Genomic DNA, 21,302 nt, shown 5'->3' with positions numbered 1-21,302 from the left:
GAAAGCCAAGGAAAAGAGTCAAATACTTTAATGACAATCGTATATAAGAATGTACACCATTATTTTTATCATGCTGTCGCAAAATATAACTTATGAACTTTCTAGAAGGCATTAATACAAAAATGTATCAACTGTGAATTCAAAAAAACGCTTTATGTAGAAAAGACTGAAAAATCTTCCACTTCCTTGTACATCTCCTGTAAATTGTGAAAAGGAAATGAATGCAAATCAAGTTAATCTGAATGAAAAAATATGTAAATTTATGAATTTGATCAGATTTAATTTCATATACACATTTTAAATCATGTACGCTCAATTTCTATAGCTTTCCCCCCCCAAATAAACAATCCCCCCCCCCATTTCAAACTTTATGAAATCAACACTGGACCATTTCTATCAGTCCTCTGGCATACCTGTATAAGTGCCGTTTTGTCATATTCTCTCCGGTGTCTGTAGATACTCTGGCACAAAAGAGCATAGAGTTTCTCCAGCAGGTCGACCTCGTAATCCTTCGTCACAGCTACAACTTTCTGCAAAAGCTCCTGCAAACAACCAAACAAACATGATGGACGGACAATTTAGAGACGAGTCGGATTCAACAGTAATAATCAGAACATTTCATTAAGACCCCAAAGTCTAAACATTAACCACAACTAATGTTTTGAAGAGGGGGAGGGGGAAAAAAAACCCAAAAATGAAAAATATCAGAATAAAGAAAGATTGGAAAATAACAGCATTTTCCACTCAGATCTTGGTGAAACTCAACCCCTACAACAGCAGCAGGTACCCACAGTAAAGACATGCTTAGTCAGGGGTTTAACCTGCAGCTTGTCGTGCTGGACGATGACTGGCTGGCTCCTCTGCTCCATGGCGGCGTCCACGTCCACGAGCTGCTGCTGGGCGTGTCTCTTCAGGCCTCGGGTGATGCGTCTCACTCCGTTCACTGGACAAGTCAGTTCATTGGATCAAGGTTGAATTTCAGCTTCATGTGAGAGCACACAAGAGTTCTAGATCCAGCTATTACAGACGGGCGTGTTTGCATGACACCACAGAATAACTTTAGTTAACTGCCCCACAAAAGCAAATCCAGGCATCTATTACACCGTAAGGACACCACACTTTTAAGCTGATTCATGGAGTTTATGGTTGCGCATGACTAACCTATTACTGCACGTTCCTCTGGACTGGGCTCCACCCTGTTGGCATCAGCGCCCCCCTCTGGCTGGAGCTCAGAACCCTCTCCAGCCCCTTCAGCACCACAGCCGTTCAGAGCATCAGGGGGAGCAGAATCGCTCTGGAGCCCCTCTGAGGCAGAAGTAGCAGCGGCGTGGTGTCCTTCTCCGTCGGCAGTGTGGCCGTTCTGGATGACGGCAGGATCTGCTGCCGGAGCGGGGCCGTGCTCCTCGCTCTCCGCCTCCATCACTTCAGGCTCCGGGTCTTTGCATCCCTGGCCCTCTCCTCCTCCTCCAACACTCCCTGCTGCTTTCGCCTCCTGTTCGTCCTCTTCCTCACCCTCCTCTTCCTCGCCGGACTCCGCCCCGTCGGCGTCTTTTGCGTGCGGCTGCGAGGGCTTCTTCCGCCGGACGTGGCCGTTGCTCCACAGTTTGCGCCGCCTCCGTTTCCTCGCGAGGCCTGTAGGGACGTTGAACGTTTGATCCTTCAGCTCGTACGCCAACAATCCCCCCCTCCCCAAATTACACCTGACCACTTGTGCACCTGCAACTCTACCCGTTTGTTTCGGCGTGGTCAGAACCGGCGCAGTGACACAGGCTGTGTGTTCTGCAGGCGCGGGGTCACTGCTCTTAACCTCTGCTGACCCTGGGACCTTGGGCAGCACGTGGTAATACAAAGGGGTAAATCTTGATGTGGTACAACCTTGAAGTGGAGAGAGAGAGGAAAAAAAAAAACAAAAAACAAAAAAAAACACCACAGTAAGACCAAGACAAAACAAGTCCTTCCAAAATAGCCTTATATAAAGGTAGTGTAAATACGAGCTCTCCTCTATTTTTATTTGAACAAATAAAATAATCAAGTAAACAACGGGAACCTCTTCTGTAACGGGATTCCTTGATCTCGACGCAGATCTTCTCAAAATCTTCGTCCAGTTCGTCTTTGATGATGGCATGAACAGTGTCCTTAAGAGCACAGGCACGATGTCTGATCAGCCGATCTGAGGGGAAACCGGGCACACAACCAATAAGTGTTGCGTACTGCACCATGCGGTCTACACCAGGCGCTGTTTATACGATGGGGATGTGGAAAGCGTCCAGAAGCAGGGAAGGCTTCACCTGAGGGGTCTTTGTCTGGGTTGTACTCCAAAGCATTCTTCCAAATCAGGTCCACATCATGAAGGAACTCTTTCACCGTGACATATTTGTGCAGGTCAATTTTGCTGAGCACAGTGGACAAGTCCATAGGCTGCTTGATAACTGTAGTGTAGTCTGGAACCTGTAGGAACCGTAGAACAGAGCAGAAGAGCACAAGACTTGCTGTGTTTGCCATTACAGGCCAGAGACCCTTTTTTTAAAAAGGCACAAAGTCACTTTTCTTAAAGTAGTTAAAAGCACTTAAATTACAGAAGTAATTACATTCAAACATTAGAAACAAAGAAATTACAACCAAAAGGTCATAGCAACACTCCAACCTCCTCTGTGTCCACAGGCTTTATGAAGGCCTTGAAGCGCTTGTCCTGAGCAAGTCGGTTGGTGACATCACGCAGGAAGAGGCGGAGCTCCCTGAGTGTGTCCTCTTCCTGATCCTCCAGCTTCTGCTGCTCCTTCTCAGAGAGCTTGCGGGGTGGAGGCGGGGGGGCCAGAGGGAGAATCTCCAGTGTCTGGTGCACTGTACACGCGTGCATACACACACATACACAAAATGGGGAAGGAACATGGACTGTTTCTTGAACGCATTCCACATTTCCTTGCATTCAATGCAAATGCATTAGAATTTCTATGACCTGTGAAAGTGTTCCTTCGGTCCAAAACATGAGCACAGGTCTTGATGTACTCCGCATGAAACTTCAGTTAGTTGTGGCTTTTAATCATGGAATTAATACCCTCATTCACCCTACTGCTCACTAAATATTACTATTTTTTGTAACCTGTGATTTTAACCAGGCAATATTTAATCAGGCAGTATTTTAAGAACAAATCCTTAAACTGTTAAAAGCAGTATATAATAAATGTACCCTGCTTTACTGTTCTCTGTAACAAGTCAGATGCAGCCGATTGAAATAACAGACCAAAGGACAAGTGTCGAACATTTAGGGGCCTTTAATGTTTTACACAGAGGGGCTGTAATATCGGACTTAAATAGAGGATGAATATCCAAGAAGAGTTTTATAAGTGAGTGTAAACCAGGAAGTTAGTTTGTGCAGAAAGGGCCATTTAAAGCCAGGTTCACACTACACGACTTTTCAGTCATCAGGTTTTTGTGCCGTTCGCACTACATGACTAGTTGTGCTGTAATCGCGAGTCTTTCAGTTGTTGTGGCTTTCACACTACATGACTGATCGGCGACGCGGGCTCACGAATTAAACGACTGGGGATTCGCCGACTCATTTGGCTGCCGTCCAAAAACACGAGAACACGAAAACGAAACTCTCGCGAGAACCAGCAACACCACGTAGAAGAGAAAAAAAACAATGTACATGTACTCCACATTTTCGTTATTATTATTTTTACCGTTTAAACACTCCATAGTTCTAAATTGCCAGAATTATTTAATCTCTCCGTTGCAGATATAATCAATCGCACTATTTCTCCAGTGCTGTCACAATAACTTAAACACAGTGTTGTAGTAAAGTTGTAAGAAAGGTGAGGATCTTGTGTGTTTGCTGGTTTACTGTTTTGAAAGCATTCTTGAAAGTTTTTTACATTCTTCAGAGATATCTTTAGCGGTGCCGCGGTTCTCTCTCCGCGTTCCCATTGGCCGTAGCTAGACGCTGTTCCCATTGGCCGTAGCTAGACGCTGTTCCCATTGGCTGTAGCTAGACGCTGTTCCCATTGGCTGTAGCTAGACGCTGCTGCCGACTCTGTCGCCGACTGCTAGATATTAAACATGCTAGATATCTGCCGGTCGTCTGCGATGAGTCGGCGACAGCTCGGCGAGCGTCTTTCAGCAGTTCACACTACACGACTGAGTGAGCGCCGAGTGATCGCCGATTTGCCTCCGACCACAGTTTCTGTCGGCAATCTACAAAAAACAGTCGGTGACTGAAAAACCAGCCTAAAATCGTGTAGTGTGAACCTGGCTTAACCAGAGAGCAGCGGTGTCTTCTGAAGGGGTGTATGTAACAAATCCAACAGCGGAACGCTACATGATGTCAAGCTCTTGAAGTGTGCTTCTGTATTATAATCTATAAAATCATATCACCATAACCGAAGGGAATTGTGGTCCTGTGAGCATTCATGTGGCAGCAGGTGTAAAATAAGAATCATTCCTTTACAGAAAAGGTTTTGCTTTAATCATTGTCTGCAAAGTGGTGATATGGTGAGGGAAGAATGTGCTCTCGCCAAATTCCTACAGATGTGTAACCCATAAACTGCTCTAGGATGGCTTCATCACTAGTGGTGATATTAGAGGAGGGTGGGGACAGAGCCCTTCTGACCAAACTGTGGAAAATGTAGTCTTGGCTGTGTTTAAATGGTAAATTAAAGCTAGAGAAAGCCTGCTGAACTTTGAGGAAACCATCCTTAAGTGAATTTAACTGTCAGGAGATGGACCAGTGGCATACAAGACCATCATCTGCATACTGTTGTTACATGAGAAATATAAATATTAAATACAGAGAAGAAAGTGGGACAAAGTATTGAACCCCAAGGCATTGAACCAATTTAGGTGCCTTTAGAGGGGCTAAAAGAGAATAAAGCCTGGTTTATACTTTCGCGAGTGACCGTAGCACGTGACTCCGCCCACCTCGCGCAACCCTGCACGAACGGTGGAAGCGTTTATACCAGGGGTAATCAACTATATTGTTCCGCGGGCCAAATTTGGCAGATAGCTCTGACCTGCGGTCCGGGAGGGGGAGTGGCGAATGCAAGATGTTGAACGGGCGGGGGGGGGGGGGGGGGGGGGGGGGAACTACTTCGTTTATTTTATTTATATTTGTTGTGAACTACTTCGTTTCACAACAAATATCTGTCTGACTGAACAGTTCTCTTGTATTACATTAAAAAATACGAGCCTCTTGTAATTCCATGATGAAACATGAGAGAACGTGAAGACGTTAAGATTGGGCGTTTTGAAAATAAACAACCATTAAATAATGTGATAAAAAGTGAATCATTTCGAGTATATGTATAAATATTTAACTTATTAAAGTTTATCGTGCTGGGAAATATTGAACTGTACCTTGAAAGTGACGTACAAGTGCTTGAATTCCACCTTAAAAAGGTGTATGAACCCTGCAAACATGACTTTGTTCATTGCGCTGAAGCACGGCGCGTGCGCGAAGTTACAAATTTCACGACCTCGCGAATCGACAGCGCGCAAGCCCCTCGTGCACGGGCGGAGGCACAGCGATTACATCATTTTCGCTGCGTGGACCCTGCGCGCTGCATCAAGTATAAATCAGGCTTAAGGTTTAAATTCCCAGCCTGCACCATATTGGCTAGAAAACCATGCCAAAGACTGAACTGGGGGTTGGATGCTACGTCTGTTTAATAACATGGCATGATGCATAGAATTAAAAGCTTTTGCTAGGTCAACAAATACCACACGTGTGGACTCGAGTCACGACTTGGACTTGAGTCATTAAACTGATGACTTGTGACTTGACTCGACAACATCACTGAAGACTTGCGACTTGACTTGTATATTTATATTTAACATAATGCTATAACGATTAGCTAGCTAGCTGGCATGTGATAACTCAGGGGTCGAAATTAACTTTTACAAGGGTCCACATGAGCAACTTGACTTGTGTCAGCAGTCCACACCAACGATATTTCGAAAGCGGGGACCGGGGGGAACGGACAAACGGACGAAAGTCACTGAGGGGAGGGAAGGGGAAAGTGACGACGACAATTGAGACAACATCTCACTCAAGCGAACCGAAACACTCAAACGCCTAACGTTAGTTAGTCTGACTAACTTAATATACTACTAATCAACGGCATCAATTGTGTTAAATATTAAAATTACATCTGGTGACTTGACTGGGACTTGAAGTTTAAGACTTGGGACTTGACTCGAGACTTGATTGTGAAGACTTGAGACTTACTTGTTACTTGCAACTTAGTGACTTGTTCACATGTCTGACAAATACTGCTGCACAGTGTTATTTAGCATCCAGATGCAGAGGTTACTCGTAACCTGTAGGTACCATGTGTATATGCACTACCTGGATCTCTTTTATATGCTGGGCCTTTGGCAGCTTGGTTCAGAATGAGGTCTTCAAAGAAACTGTGTCTTTCCTTCTCAGATGGAAGTGGAACATCAAACACCTCTGCGTAGTCCACAGAGAACATATCCTGCACCTTTAGCAAGAACCCAACACAGAGACACCAAACAAAATACTTTCACCAACAGACCACATCTTTCAACCAAAAAAACTTTATACTTGGTAATACCGAATTCTGGCTCAAAAACAGTGACCAGAATGTGCAGACCAGTGACCAGTCAGGTGCAGGTCAGGTTACTGTGATGAACTGAAGCCTGCTGCCAGGGAGCAGCGATGTTGAGGGCAGGGGTCAGGGGTCAGGTGTCGGGGCACGTACCTCCGGAGAAAGGCTGCTGTAGGGGAAGCTGCATGTGGCCAGGAGGAAGATGGGGGAGAAGGAGGGGACGGCCTGCAGGAGGCTGAGGAAGGAGGCCCTGAGCGTGGAGCTGGCCGTGTCCCACCACCGCTGCATGTGAGGCACGTACAACACGCTGGGCGCCGTCCTCCTGGCCTCACAGAACACCTGGGGCACGGCCACAGAGAGGAACACACACTGCGTTTAGGGTCAGGAACCCACAGCTGCTTTTCCCCATGCTAGAACAACACACCAGCACACACACATTAATGTGTTCTATCAAAATAATTATGGCCTTTCCAGGTAGAAATACTCCTCTGTGTTTTGGAATAGTCTCTCAAGAATACCAGACTGAAACATGCAGTAATATAATAGGATCAGTAGACTCTGAGGAGAGGTTTATTTTGTTAAAGCTATTATATCTGCGAATTTCAAAGCGATCCAAGTGACCATGTGGAAGGTTCAGGTGTTGGGCAAGGAGAGGCTTGTTCTGTGGTGTGTATGGACGGAGAGGCAGACACCTGCGCACACGCCTCCTCTGGGCTGGTTGTGCTGACACCAAAGAGCACGGCCAGGTCGAGTGTGTAGACGGCCAGCTTCTCCAGGGCGTGGAGCATGGCGGGGGCCAGGTGTGAACTCTGGCCTGAGCCGGGGCGACCGCACAGGAGCAGACGTGGGCGGAAGGAGGTGGGCTTTTGGAGAGCACTCCTGTGCCAGCCACACACACACACACACACACACACACACACACACACACACACACACACACACACACACACACACACACGCGTAGCACATGTAAATACCATTGACCAACTGACACGCACACCCCCACACCTACAAAGAGCCCACTTCACCGACCTGTTCAGTTGCAGGAAGGACCCGGCCATGCCTGTGCTGTTCTGGGCAGGGTTACTAATGCACAAAGACGCGTCCTCATCATCACTGGACATCAGGTCATCTAACACGCCTGCTGGAGCTACAGGGAGAGGCGGGGTCACACACACACACACACACACACACACACACACACACACACACACACGTCACGTCACGTCACGTCCAACTCAGCAGAGCATGCTTTGTTGGTATTTTGTCATGGGCTGGTTTTCTGGGGAGTGCGTCCAGGTAAAGGTGGTGCGAGGGCTCACCGCGGTCCCTTCTCTTCCGGAGGCCCTGCTCCGCGTGGGGGAACAGCTTCAACAGGACCTCCAGGGCACGGCCGAGAACTCCAGCCAGCAGGGGGCGCACAGCGGGCTGCAACGCTTTGGCCGGCGTCCCCACGGCCCTCTGGGAAGCTGGGACGATTCTACTCATGGCAGAGAGGAAATCACAGGCGCCCATGCTGATGGAGGACACGTCCAGCAGGAGCTTCTGGGAGGAAGTGTAGATCTGCGGGTATCGTCGCCGCAGTGCGCACAGGGCCGCCTCCGCGCACACCGCCTTCAGATCCGCCCCACAGTAACCTAGACGACCCCAACAAAGCCAGCGGGACATGGAGTTAGACACGGAAGTGTTGGCATGTGGCACCAAATAAATAACATTTTAAAAAATCGACTAATGTTAATTTTTTGGCATTCGATTTGTAATCATTTTCAGTCACGCTTAATTGGCGCATTTGCCCGAGACACGATGGCTACAGGAAATGACATCAAAAACCCAGATCTGATTTCATTAATGTGGATTAAGTGTAATCTAAACTGAGGTGTTGAATGTCCAGGACTCATGTGGGTCTATGGACATGCATTACGTAGAAGAAAATGTCTGTCTCGTAATACATCAAAAGGAGAGCAAGAAAAGGGCCAAGAAGAGCTACAGGCATCCGTACAGAACAGGTAGTGTAATCAATCCAGGGGAAAGCTAGCTGGTATCTGAGAAGTGCGGGACAGTCGCCTTGTCCTGAAGCAGGAGCGTGTGCGGGACCTACCCACACACTTATCAGCTAGGTCCTCCAGGAAAGCTTCAGATGGCTGTGGACTCCACTGTCGAGTGTGAATCTTCAAGATGTCTCTACGGGCCTTCAATGATGAAAACAAAACAAAAATGTACACACAGGGACACACAAACAAGCATTCATACAGCATTCATGCACCCCTCAGCTCTAAAAGACGGGATTCAAGCCCCGGCGCCAAGAGGAGAATAAAAGCCCTGCGTTGGTTTTGTATCGCCCAGTTCATTTGACCCACTAATCCTCCATGCTGGCTTGAGACACTCCAATAACCAAATCCAGGAGGTTGGAACCAATTTCTGGGGAGGAGTTTTACTTTCTGAACCTGAACCTTTCACCTCTGTTGCTCATATGAATGAACTCTTTGTATCAGCACATGACTGGTGATACTGTACACCTTACTGATTATACACCAGACAGTAAAAACAATGCTTAACGAGTGCAGAAATCTGATCTACTTCAGAAATGCTGTGTGGAGCAATCAGAGTTGTTTTAGTGAGACGGTTTAGTGTTGTACTGCGCAGCAACACTGAAGCACCTCTCTGTCCGGGAGGCTGAAGAGGAACTCCCTGTCGAAGCGACCAGGCCGTCTCAGCGCCGGGTCTATGGAGTCCAGCCGGTTCGTGGCTCCGATGACGACCACCTCGCCGCGGGCATCCAGCCCATCCATCAAAGCCAGCAGCGTGGACACAATGGAACTGTTGAGTGAGCCACATAAATTAAACCATGCTCACCCCCCCCAACCAACCACCAGCACCCGGGTACTGTTAAATCAGCATTTCATTACTCGACATTGCTCATTAGATAATCCAGCAGCTTCACGTTGGCTCGTGTTTAATTTGCCTTACGCATGTTGAGGTAAACATGCACCGGAAAACACATACATACAGCTGAAATAGTGAACACACCTGTGAATCTGGTCTTGCCTACTGGATCGAACAGGTGCAATACCATCAATCTCGTCAAAGAAAATTATGGAGGGACGCATCTGGTATGCCTTTAAAAAGACGATGTCCAAGAGAAACACACACACACACACACGTCAAAGCCACCAGAGATCTTTTCAGTTAAAGAAGCATTAAAAACATGGATGGCAGAATGCAGTACCTGGTCGAAGAGAAGGCGGAGCTGTCTCTCAGACTCTCCCACCCACTTGCTGAGGCAGTCTGCCCCTTTCCTCATGAAGAAGGCCACCTTCTTGCCCCCCTGGCTGCACTCGTTGGCTAGGGCCCGTGCCACCAGGGTCTTGCCTGTCCCAGGAGGGCCGTAGAACAGACAGCCTCTGCAAACACAGTTCACAGTGTAATCTATGGAACGCTTTATGCAGCCCCCCCCCCGCTGATTATAGTGGAACAAGAGGGGAGGAGATATGAGGAAGTGTGAGAATTTGCCATTGTGAAGAAAGGAGGGTGTCTGAGAGTAAAATAAACACAAAGGTAATCCAGAAATCTCAAAATGTATGATTTTTTTAAATAATGCGTGTTACTGCAAAAAATAAATATTGATATGTGAAAATCAATGTTAATGTCAAATGTTTTTGGATTTTTTTGCAATTAAAAGCCACTCCTGGAGCCACTCCTTGGTTATCTTGGCTGTGTGCTTTGGGTCTTTGGTCTTAGCCATGTTAAGCTGGGCGTACACTGTGCGATTTTTGGCCCATTTTCAGCCGATTTTTCACTCGTGCGACTATTTTTGCGATCGGGCCGAGTTTCGGCTCAATCGCGTGCCGTGCATCGTATAGTTTACACAGGTAATTGAGGAGCGATTCACACCTCACGACCAACTCCCGATCAGACATCGCAGCGTCGCAAGAATATCAAGCATGTTTGAAATTCAAATCGCTCCTCGTGAGAGTATCGCACTGTTGAAGCAGCTCCACGAGCCAACTCTCCCTGCGATTTAGTCGTACAGTTTGAGCTGGAGCTGAGTACACGATTTAAAATATCGTACAGTGTACGCCCAGCTTTAGTAATTGGAGTCTTACTGATTGTGTGGGGTGGAGAGGTGTCTTTATGCACCTAACGACCTCAAACAGGTGTTTCTAATTTAGAATAATAAGTGGAGGTGGACTTTTTAGAGGCAGACTAGCAGGTCTTCGAGGGCCAGAATTTTTGCTGATTGGCAGGTGTTCAAATACTTGTTTGCAACAGTAACACAAATTATTTTTAAAAATCAAATTTCTGGAATTTATGTTTTAGATTATGTCTCACAGGACATGTATCTAAGATGAAAATTTCAGACCCCTCCATGATTTCTAAGTGGGAGAACTTGCAAAGTCGCAGGTTGTTCAAATACTTCTCCTCAACGTACATACTGGAACAAGAACACAGGGCAAATAAAATTCTGCCGCATTTTTTATGACTGAAAAATCACTTTTGGTGTGGATAATACCCTCATATACTCCAGTTAATTTAAGCATATTCTCCTATAGCTGTAATTTAATCAGAAACTCGATCCACCATCACCTTACCTTGGAGGCTGAATTTTAAACCGCTCAAAGACCTCAGGGTAGAGCAGAGGAAAGACCACCATCTCCTTGAGAGCAGAGATATGCCTGCTCAGACCTCCAATACTGTCAAAGCGCACCTACAACCAGGAGGAACAGTGACAGTAGTTTCAGTACAAACCAGACTAAACCAAGACCTTAGCCAGCGGTCACACATAGGCCTGTCACGATAACAAAATTTTCAGAATGATATATTGTCCCAGAAATTATTGCGATAAACGATAATATTGTCATTTTAAAGTGCCATTATAGAATTTTTTCTTGCTTCTGGGCTCCCCAAAGGAGCTTTAAGACAATGTGCCACAATAATATTAGAGTAGCATAATAATACAATTACACCAGTTTGCAGCAATGTAATGTATTATAAAGCTCATGTATGGGGTCATATTTGAGCTTGACCACTTATCTGTAGTGGTAGAGGAAAATGAGATGTCTTTAATCTCCTTCAGAATGCCATCTTTTACTTCATTATATAAGGTTGGAATGGCAGTTTGGGAGATATACTTTTTCTTTGGCAATTCATACTGCTTGTCAAATCTTTGCAGCATGTTTAGAAATTTTTTCTTTTAGACTGTATTTAACGGCAGCTATATAGCCGCTATATTTGGCTATATAGCAAGTTAAGCCTGGTTTATACTTGACGCGACGCGAGGGTCCGTGCGGCGAAAATGACGTAATCGCGGTGGCTCCGCATTCTTTAATGGTTGTTTATTTTCAAAACGCCCAATATTAACGTCTTCACGTTCTCTCATGTTTCGTCCTGGAATTACAAGAGGCTCGTATTTGTTAACGTAATACAAGAGAACTGTTAATTCAGACAGATATTTGTTGTGAAATGAACAAATTCCAGCACTTTTCAAACCCGAAACACAAAGCAACATTAAACTTCGTCAGGTAAATGTTCATTCCCCTGTTTTTGAGGGGTATTTCTTTAAACTACCACATATCGTTTCGAACAACACTGCACAGAATGTGACGCGGAAAGTATGAACGCTTCCGCCGTTCGCGGAGGTTCGCTCGAGGTGTGTGGAGTCGTGTGCTATGGTCACTATAATAAACAACCATTAAATAATGTGATTAAAAAGCGAATTATTTCGAATAATTTGTTTTCGTCCTATTAGCCTCGAATACGTTCTCGCGAGTTAACACATCTCCACCTGTGTGTGTGTGGAGGCACTGTTATTGATGCATACGATCTCCGTGTACTGCACTCATTTCCTAACCGGTAGATGTCGCTCTCTGATAGATTCGTCTTCCCTTAAGGGGGGAGGGGGGTGCGAGACAGCAGCACTGCGTGCCTTTCTGAAATCTAACGTAGTTGCGGTTTATTCTCAGGTAAACAAATTTGCGCGGAAACCCAGTGGCCAATTATCGACATCAGCAAAAATGATCGCGGTTTTAAAAATTATCGTACGATAAGTCGATGATGTAATTATCGCGACAGGCCTAGTCACACACAATCTGAAGATGACATGCGTTTCAAATGCTGTGAAAATAAATATAAAGGGTAAAATATAGACCTACCGTATGGTCAATGCGCATTGGATCAACATCAGCAAGACTCGCTCCGACCTTAATTCTGTCTTTGTGGATTCCTAACAGATCTTCTTTCCGGAAGTTCATTGGAAGGCATCTACAAGACAGACTGAAATGCATTACGTTTGTTCTAAAGCATCATCATCAAGCATCAAAACGGTATATGGGAATCTGAATGGAACATATACTTTCAACAAATACTTTATTTCCCCCTTATATTGGATATTTTGCATCAAAACCTGGTCACAGTTAGGACAATTTTCAAAGAACTGCTACTGAACAGCAGCGTAATTTATTAAGCTGGGAGCCCAATACCCTGATGGTAATAAATGGCATTAATAAAACACAGGACCCCACCGTTGCAGACAATGGTTTTGCGGGGGACGTTTACCTGTTCGTTGACCTGTTCCGATTCTTATTCCTCCGCCTCTCGAATTTCTCATCATCGGAAGATGAGGAGGAAGAGGTGGAGTCACTGCTGTGGATAGCATGTCTCCGTCTGATGGAGGAGAAAAGCAGGCAACAGTGAGCCTTTATCATGGAGCCAATAGGGTTTGCAAGACTTAGTTAGTAAAAGTGAATGTCCGACACCAACAGAGCACAGAGGCTGACCCAAATGAGCACACCCAAACACCTCCAGTATATTTAACCTCTCTTTTATAGTCAAGTGCTTGCACAGAACTATCTAAAAGATTTATTTATTTTTTGCCTTGCTGGCAAAGTGCTTAAATGCCCCAGAAAGGGATAAAGCTTTATCTTACCCATCAGATTTGTGCTTTCCATTACTGCACAGTCAGAGTAGATACAAAGCAAGCTTAGGGAGAATACAAGAGGCAGAACCAACCTTAACACGTTATGGGTTAAGACCTTCAAAGTGAGCAGCACACACCCCATCTAGTCTATGACCCAAAGGGTAAAGATGCTTGTTCAAACATCAAGAGATAGCCGTACTGTACAATAAATCAGTTTGGCATTCCCAGCTCCACTTCTGGAGTATCAGAATGCAAGATCCCCCCCCAATCCTAAAGGAACTGGCAACACAGCAAATGATCTGATTAGTTGCATCAGGTGCTTGAACAAAGGGAGAATGACTGCTGGACCCAAGCCCTGTAGGACATGAAGTGAGCAGGGAGGTATGACCAGAGGGGGAGGGGCAGGGAGATGGTGACCCAGGCCCTGTAGGACATGAAGTGAGGCGTGACCAGAGAGGTGCTGGGAGCTGGTGACCTGCTGCTCCTGCGTCTGCTGTACGGGCTGCAGGGTCCTGAAGGTCCGAAGGAATACCTGCGCCTGGTCGGGGTGGAGTGAGGCCGGAAAAACAGGCTCTGCTTCCTGGGCTCTGGGACACACACACACACACACACACACACACACACACACACACACACACACACACACACACACACACACACACACACACACATTTACACTGTGTAATACTAGAATTCCACTGACGCTGCAGTATAACTATAATGAGAAAATGTAGTTACATGAAGTCATATAAGATTATGAGTAATGATCCTATTATTTGTATCTACACAGCCACATGAAGTTGGATATGGGTTGAATCCAATGTAATACCAACCTTCAAGAGGAGCTTGGTAGCGAACAACAGCTTTCCTTTGCCTGAACTCGTATCGTTTTCGATTGTCTTCTTCCTCTTCGTCATCCTCCTCCTCCTCATCATCATCATTGTCCTCTTCCTCTCCCTCACCTCCATCATCTTCATTATCGTTTTCATCCTCTTGATTACTGTATTCTGTGAACATAATTATAGCTTAATTCTGATTACCACTTTTGGCTATGATCAAATAGGGAGTCTAATCAAACCACCCAATCCTGCCCCATCATATCATCTGCTTAGCTGGCATCAACAGAGGTGCCTCAGGTTGGACTTCCTCACCGTCGTGGCCACTCCCGTGGTCATCAGCACTCTCATCCGTTCTCACAGAAGACCGCGTGGTCCTCTTCCTCTTCACACCAGGGTACATTAGCAGATTCTGCACATGACGTGAGGAATGAAAACACAGTCATAACTGATCCAAACCTCCACGGCGCACACCAAGGAGGCGCGTCCCCGCACCAACGAGGCGCGTCCCCGCACCAACGAGGCGCGTCCCCGCACCACGCGTGCCTCACCTCCTCCACGGAGTCCCTGCTCTTTAGCCGCCGCCGCATTTTCTGCATGTCGTCCATCTTCTGGAGAACGGCCTCCGCAGTGCTGAAGGGAGTGAAAGACGGTCAGCGCTGTTCGAATCACCACAACCCCATTCAGCTTATGAACAAACCGCTATTTAAAATAGGTAGTGTACATCCCAAAATTGACACACACTCCTGGCAGAAAAAGACCAAGTTAACGCCACCAGCTACAAGCGAGCCACCAAAACAAACCAAACATATGAAAACAATATGAAAGTTACGATGTTACAGTAAGGCCCAATCCCATTTATAATTATTTATCCTTATTCCCTGCTTGAGTGTCCTTGCCCCTTGAAACGGAGCTGCAAAACGGCACGCTCCAAAAGAACAGTGATCAGTATGTCTGTAACCAGACTCAATCAGTATTTGCCAGATATTTCCAATATACTGGTTTCAGAGTGGTGATTTCTCATGTGTGGGCAGTATGTAATCTTAGGTTATTTCTGTTGACAACTTCAGACACAAAGTAAAACAAAACAACTGTTTAACTAGCAGGCTATCTGCAGTGCTCTTTAGCCAACCAAGCCCGTCTGCACTGATATTAGAGGAGTAGTGAGGACTAGCTGCAGGTTGGGCATCACATGCCTTCACAGGGGTGAGAATGAGATGTGAAAACATGTAAGAACGCAAGACTGTTATAAACAAATCAGCATTTGCAATATGCGTTACCTAGCTACCAGAATGTAGGTAACTTCTAGTCATTTATTAATGTTTGTTCTAACAAAAATGGCCATAATAGATTGAAATAAAACTAAGAGAACACTGTCGCTATCATCATTTTGATATCTTTATTAATTTTATATATTTATCTGGGTTTCTTTGGACACTTGCTGATCCTTTTGTGAAATGTTTCATGCCACTCCATTTGGAGTTTGTAGTCCTGACACTTCACTCTACCCCTCCATATCAGCAGAAACCAGGACACCCTTCACCCTGAACATGTGAAAACAGAGGTGTGTGGCTGAGCAGCAGGGGCAAGGTGTGACATGGGATTGTGCCAGAGTATCTGAACCTTAAACGTGTGTTCTGACTACACATTTTATAAGCCTATAGGATGCAGGTCAACTCCGAATCGGTTGAGGCTGAAGAACACGACGACCAGCAATGACCCGCCTGCAGACTCCGCCTCTCTTCGCATGACGTTCGGGCCGACAGAGTGGCTTACTTGGTGATGAGTCTGTCGTAAAGGACCGACTGGTTCCTGGCGTCGAGCTTGTATCTGGTGATCCTGGAGCTGCGTCTCACGGCGGCCGTCTCTTTCCGCGCTGGGAAGCGAGCGTGAAGGTTCTGCGAGCCCGTCGGCCCGTCTGCACCTGAGAGAGGAGAGAGTCCTCTCTTTTAGAAACGCCATTTCCCACAAACAGCGCCCATGTACCGGCATGTAGCTCGCTGCTGCCTTTGGATGTTTGTCAAACATAACACCCACCGGAATGCTTGTCCCCAGACTTCTCTCCATCTGCTTGCAATCGTGGAGATTTCCTATTTATAAATAAACAGGCAAACGTGATATAATAACATCTTGTATCCTGTAACTTTTTCATGTATTGATTCCAATGCAGTAAAAAAGGGAATTTTACCTTAAGTGTTTCAGGCTTTTCACTTCCTTTGGAGGGGACCTGCTTGTTGGGTTGGAGGCAAACGTCGTGCCTCGTTTCTCACTTCGGGCCCTGGTCCTAATGCCAGCTCTCTCAATATCATTTTCTTCCTTGACAGACAGGTATCCCTAAAAAAACACATTAATCAAAGTGTTAAGAACATACAACCAATGATGGATTATGTACGCATTACAGGTCATAACAGGTCCAGACAGACTCGTCGCATCTAAGTGACCAAAGTTTCCAATAATACAGTACAAACCAGGTTTAACACTCAGGAGTGTTAAAAACTTAACTGCTTCAACTGTGTAGGAGCTCCTATTTATTCCTATAACCTAGCTAAATTGACAAAATTACAGAGCACAAGTCACGGCAATGTTGTGCACGAAAACATTTTACCCAATTATTTGAAAACGAGTCATCCTAGCAAGTAAAGTGGCTCTTGTATAGTTTCTGTGCGACCTCTCAGACGTTGCGGGCCACGTCGGTTTGTTTACGTCCGACGGTTTTATCCGCCAGCAGCAGCATGGCGCCTTTTTCAAATCAGGCTATCCGACGGTGTGGAGGGGTATTCGGCTTCCGTGGGCTCAAAACCACCGAGACTTGGCTAGCTATCTTACCTGTACGCGACTACGAGTAATTCACGGGCAGTGTTTATGACCACACGGCCAGGGGGGAGTGGGAGCGCCATCACGGTACTCGGGCTAACGGTAGACACGCTAGCTGCGAGCGGCCGGTACTATCAGGCACATCCGCGCTAGCTAACGCTAGTTAGACGGGGAACTTGGGACGGATGTCGCGAGATGTTAGAAAGTTTCAGAAAACTTAAAAACCCGGTATTGTAGTGGCGGAGGGCCGAGTGGAAACCTCACGTTCGCCGGGAGGTTCTCGGCGCCGCTGAAGCTGTCATCCTCCAGGCCCTTCAGCCGCGCCGTCTTCCGCAGCGGCCGCCGCAGCGACAGAAACTCCGAGCTCGAATCCATGTCGAGAGCCCTCGGCGGGGCAGCTGGGTCTGCGCCCGAGCTGCTCCTGCGTAGCATCACCATTGTGTCGTTTATAACGTAAAACAGCTCTTTAATGGGGGAAACCAACTTTATTCCATGTCTAAACGCAGTTCAGTCGTCCAGCCGCCGCAGATACAGAAGCACAAACAGCGCCTTTTCCTCCTTGATTTCTGGCGCCATAAACGTCACTGAAAGTCTAATAACGACACGAACACAGTTGTGCTGTCGAGATGAAAACTAGTACCACACGCCAAGTACTGTAAATTCTTCTTATGTCGTATAATAATTAATTCAAGCGTTATGTTAAATGACGAAGTAAATATATAAACACAAACCAATGTTAAAAAAACACTGATATTGCTCGATTCAATGTTTGAAGCATGCGTAGAAGTCTGTTTCGAAATAAGTTCCGGTAAAGTTTTTGGCGCGCCTTGCACGAGCACTCCGCTTAGGGTTCTAATTGGCCTATGCAGACCAAACCCATGCGCGATACAGAAGAGCGCTACTAGCACACCAGGAGCGATAGAAGCGTTTGATGAAATATAAAAAATTATTTAAACTCATTGGGAAATTGTAAGCAAAAAACAAAAAAAAACCATTTATTCCTCTCTAAATTCACACAAGGGCTTAGAATTAAGCACAAACGCAAACCACGTACTTTGGTAGTTTATTTTTTCTAGGTAAAAAAAAATACAAACAATAAAACTACCACCACATTCCTTAGACATCTGATATCCACAGAAATTAATCAGTGCTTCATCCAAAGAAGGTTCATTTATGCGATAGCAGCCAGGTAGTCTTTGACTTCTGCTGAAGTCAGGCGTCTGAAGCCGGCCTCATTGCAGATTCCCACCTCAATGTTATCCTCCGTCATCTGGCCTTCAAAACTTTCCTGTAACACATTTCAGGCATTCAGTCAATTAACATACTCAGTATGGGTTTGTTATTCCAGGCAAATGCAAATCAAAGATGTAAATGCTTATTAATTATTCGCAACATCCATCCCATGGCCAGATTTTGAATATATAGCAAAGTCCCTAACACTGAGCAAACAAGCTGGTCTGAAACCTCACCTTGAGGGTCAAAATAGCTGTATGAATGGCATCTTCCAGTTCAAGATCTTCATTATATCTGAAAACACACACAAACATGGGGCAAAATGAAAGGTGAAATTAAAACGTTAGCATATCTGTTGATGTTTAGTTTGCAAAACATTCAGTATCAGAGTGTAATATAAAGTTCCTAATACCTTTTTTCAAGAAATGTTTTTCCATTCACATAGTTCTTTCCCATTGCTGTGGCTTTCCATGCAAAGTAGGCACCCTTTGAAAGACAGCAAATGGATTTCTTAGCTTTCTTCTTAAGTGTTTGCATCCCAACATACTTAATCAGAATAATATGGGTACTGTTGTTTTAAAGCATACATGACATACCGATGGATCAGACTGGAAGAGATATGGGCGGTCTTCATCCCAGCCGGCAATTAGAAGAGACACACCAAACGGACGAACCCCTCTGTGTAGCAAAGAAAGGTATTATAGTATATACAACATATAATCCTTTTCAGATATAGGTATAAAGATTCAAGGTAAGTAACTGTACTTAGGTAAGATATTAAAATTTGTAGTAAAGTACACAAAGTTTACAGAGAAACGTTTCGGACAGAGGTCCTACTTCAGATTTTTAAATAAAGAAAACTATACTAGAAACACACACACACTCCATTGTGTGTGTATGTATATTCATATTTTATATATATTAAATGTGTCTCCATTGTTTTAATATAGTTTTCTTTATAAGACAGTTTTATTGTATTGTAATATGCCATCCATGTATCGTGAAATCAAACCTACACATCTTACTAGTTTGAGCATGCTCAAAAATCAGTAGACATCTGAATAATAAACATAGTTTGTCATACACAGATATTCATGTATGACATAGATACATCTAAAATAAAACACCCCATCCCTTTCTTCACACAATACCAGAAGAATGGACATAAAGAATAAATAGGTGAATAAATTACTTGATGCAAGTTATTCTCAGACTAATTTTCATTGGCCAATGGTAATGTGTAATTACAATTATATAAGACTACGTGCAATATTTAAAGTGTTGATCATTGGCATTACAAAACTAAGTCATTATCATTTAAAATAAATCATTTTGATGTTACAGGTACTGCTATTTAAATATGCTTTTGCAGAAGTAATGACTAAATACAATGTTTCAAGTTAAAACAAAGTGTTTGTGTTTTTTTTTATAACTGGTTAAGTGTCAAAAAGTTTAAATACAACCTACCCTGACTGTGTGTATTCTTGCATGACAGAAGCCACCCTCTGCACAAGCTGGCCTGTTGGAATAGGCTCCTGGTAAACCAGGAAGTACTGCTGGGCAAGCTTACGTGCCCTCCTCACCAAAACCCTGCACACAGAAAGCATGGCCATTAGATAGACGATTTTACCTGATCTATAGAAAAACTGTTATGGGTAACTTTAGGTAGTCTGCAATGAACCATGAAATAGACAATCGACACGTATGCACTATATATATATACAATGTTTTATATATTTCCCTGTAGAATTGTATAAGGGTAATCCATACCTGTAGTCTGGACCCATTCCACTGTACACCATGCCAATATGCTTGGTTATGGGCTCTACTTTGTGGACACTCTGTTCATCATACAGTATAGATTTCTGCTTCTTCTCTGTTGCCAACACAACACCGTTTGCAGCTGTGGCCAAGGAAGAATAATCAAACCATTAAAAATCAACAGGCATAGTGTTTATACCACACACGTACGCTAATCATTAATAAATAATGAAATAAGGTAGTGGCATATTCAAGAGTTAATATGAAATGTACGACTTAATAATACAAATGTGTACTAAGCCACGATGTTGTGTATTGTAGCCTACCCTTAATCCCTACAGAGGGAGCACCTGCTGCCACGGCTGCCAGCGCATATTCAATCTGAACCAGCTTCCCCGAAGGGCTACGGACCAAACACAAAAGGAGTCAGAATTCAGTTTAAACGATTGCAAGCCAACACGTGTTATCTGAAAATGTCCAAATATAAGATGTATATGTAGCTGAATAACCACCTGCTGCAGTTTGTATCTATTCTGTTTGTTTTAGACCAACAGAAAGTGAAAGTTAGCGGTAGCTAGCTAGCTAAAGCAATTTTTAAAAATATTTTCACATTTTTGGAAGTTGGAATACAATAATCTCATACAAACCACCCAGCCACATATATCTAACTAGTTATCTGATGGCTCATCCAGGTTCTGCTTCAGCAGTCTAAACAATTAGCTAAGCAGTTAGCAGTTAGCATTAGACTGATCAACACACCAATGCTAGTTAGCTAGAGAGAGTGACTCTGCATCAGTTGTAAACTGTTTATCTGCCTGTTGGCTTTGATCACAATGACTTTGTTTATCATACTGCTTGACTTAAAGTATTATACGAGACACACTGAAACAGGCTGTCGTGCAAAACACAGCACAAATAATTAGTTATCTAACGTTATTTACCTGAATGTAGTGAGAGAGAAACTGTAGCCTCTTTCTGCCATTGCTGTTTCAATGCACCGGAAGTGACGCAAGCGTTCGCTTGAAATGGTTGGTCGAAAAAGATGTCGAAGAGTAGTCTGGGTAATGAGGTCAAGAAAATCAAGCTAAACTACAGTTTTTCAAAAGTAGTTTAACTAAATGTTAACTGTCTTGTTTAACATCTTGTATGTATATATAAATCAATAATGTTTAATATTTA

General features: G+C 44.6%; 2 protein-coding genes across 7 annotated transcripts; both read right to left on the bottom strand.

Annotated features, from left to right (window-relative positions):
- Nucleotides 1–13: 13 nt before the first annotated feature.
- Nucleotides 14–17,898, bottom strand: atad2 (ATPase family AAA domain containing 2). 6 transcript variants are annotated; one of them, XM_077012889.1, is made up of 29 exons: nucleotides 17,355–17,898; nucleotides 16,504–16,649; nucleotides 16,353–16,405; nucleotides 16,092–16,239; nucleotides 14,867–14,948; nucleotides 14,631–14,727; nucleotides 14,313–14,486; nucleotides 13,955–14,066; nucleotides 13,489–13,512; nucleotides 13,119–13,226; nucleotides 12,716–12,824; nucleotides 11,156–11,271; nucleotides 9,793–9,967; nucleotides 9,594–9,682; nucleotides 9,224–9,383; nucleotides 8,665–8,755; nucleotides 7,889–8,203; nucleotides 7,599–7,716; nucleotides 7,259–7,445; nucleotides 6,720–6,905; nucleotides 6,344–6,479; nucleotides 2,645–2,841; nucleotides 2,289–2,448; nucleotides 2,048–2,170; nucleotides 1,717–1,875; nucleotides 1,162–1,632; nucleotides 822–943; nucleotides 414–542; nucleotides 14–197 (listed from the first exon to the last, which is right to left on the bottom strand). In XM_077012889.1, the coding sequence occupies exons 1-29, from the start codon at nucleotides 17,565–17,567 to the stop codon at nucleotides 153–155; spliced, it is 4,245 nt and encodes a 1,414-aa protein (XP_076869004.1). In that variant the 5' UTR covers nucleotides 17,568–17,898; the 3' UTR covers nucleotides 14–152. The 6 variants fall into 6 exon arrangements, with proteins under 6 accessions (XP_076869004.1, XP_076869005.1, XP_076869007.1 ...); XM_077012890.1 differs by having other exon boundaries at nucleotides 1,729–1,875; XM_077012892.1 differs by having other exon boundaries at nucleotides 17,394–17,897.
- A 277-nt stretch (nucleotides 17,899–18,175) lies between these two features.
- Nucleotides 18,176–21,146, bottom strand: psma2a (proteasome 20S subunit alpha 2a). Its single transcript, XM_077012913.1, has 8 exons — nucleotides 21,065–21,146; nucleotides 20,450–20,526; nucleotides 20,133–20,265; nucleotides 19,830–19,952; nucleotides 18,959–19,040; nucleotides 18,775–18,848; nucleotides 18,599–18,656; nucleotides 18,176–18,417 (listed from the first exon to the last, which is right to left on the bottom strand). Exons 1-8 carry the CDS (start codon nucleotides 21,103–21,105, stop codon nucleotides 18,301–18,303), a joined length of 705 nt encoding a protein of 234 aa, XP_076869028.1. The 5' UTR covers nucleotides 21,106–21,146; the 3' UTR covers nucleotides 18,176–18,300.
- Nucleotides 21,147–21,302: the final 156 nt, after the last annotated feature.

The sequence above is a fragment of the Brachyhypopomus gauderio genome, chromosome 7, assembly GCF_052324685.1.
Source record: "Brachyhypopomus gauderio isolate BG-103 chromosome 7, BGAUD_0.2, whole genome shotgun sequence".
In the NCBI taxonomy this organism is placed as follows: Eukaryota; Metazoa; Chordata; class Actinopteri; order Gymnotiformes; family Hypopomidae; genus Brachyhypopomus; species Brachyhypopomus gauderio.
This window is presented reverse-complemented; position numbering and strand designations above follow the sequence as displayed.

Excerpts from the sequence above, each read along its gene's own strand:
- atad2 (XM_077012889.1), bottom strand. The coding sequence starts at position 17,567 with ATGGTGATGCTACGCAGGAGCAGCTCGGGCGCAGACCCAGCTGCCCCG. Across the intron at positions 14,949-16,091 it reads TACGACAGACTCATCACCAA|CACTGCGGAGGCCGTTCTCC; the intron begins GTAAGCCACTCT and ends CACTCCCTTCAG. Across the intron at positions 198-413 it reads ACAAAACGGCACTTATACAG|GAGATGTACAAGGAAGTGGA; the intron begins GTATGCCAGAGG and ends CACAATTTACAG.
- psma2a (XM_077012913.1), bottom strand. The coding sequence starts at position 21,105 with ATGGCAGAAAGAGGCTACAGTTTCTCTCTCACTACATTCAG. Across the intron at positions 19,041-19,829 it reads CAAGAATACACACAGTCAGG|AGGGGTTCGTCCGTTTGGTG; the intron begins GTAGGTTGTATT and ends TTTGCTACACAG. Across the intron at positions 18,849-18,958 it reads TCTTCCAGTCTGATCCATCG|GGTGCCTACTTTGCATGGAA; the intron begins GTATGTCATGTA and ends TGTCTTTCAAAG.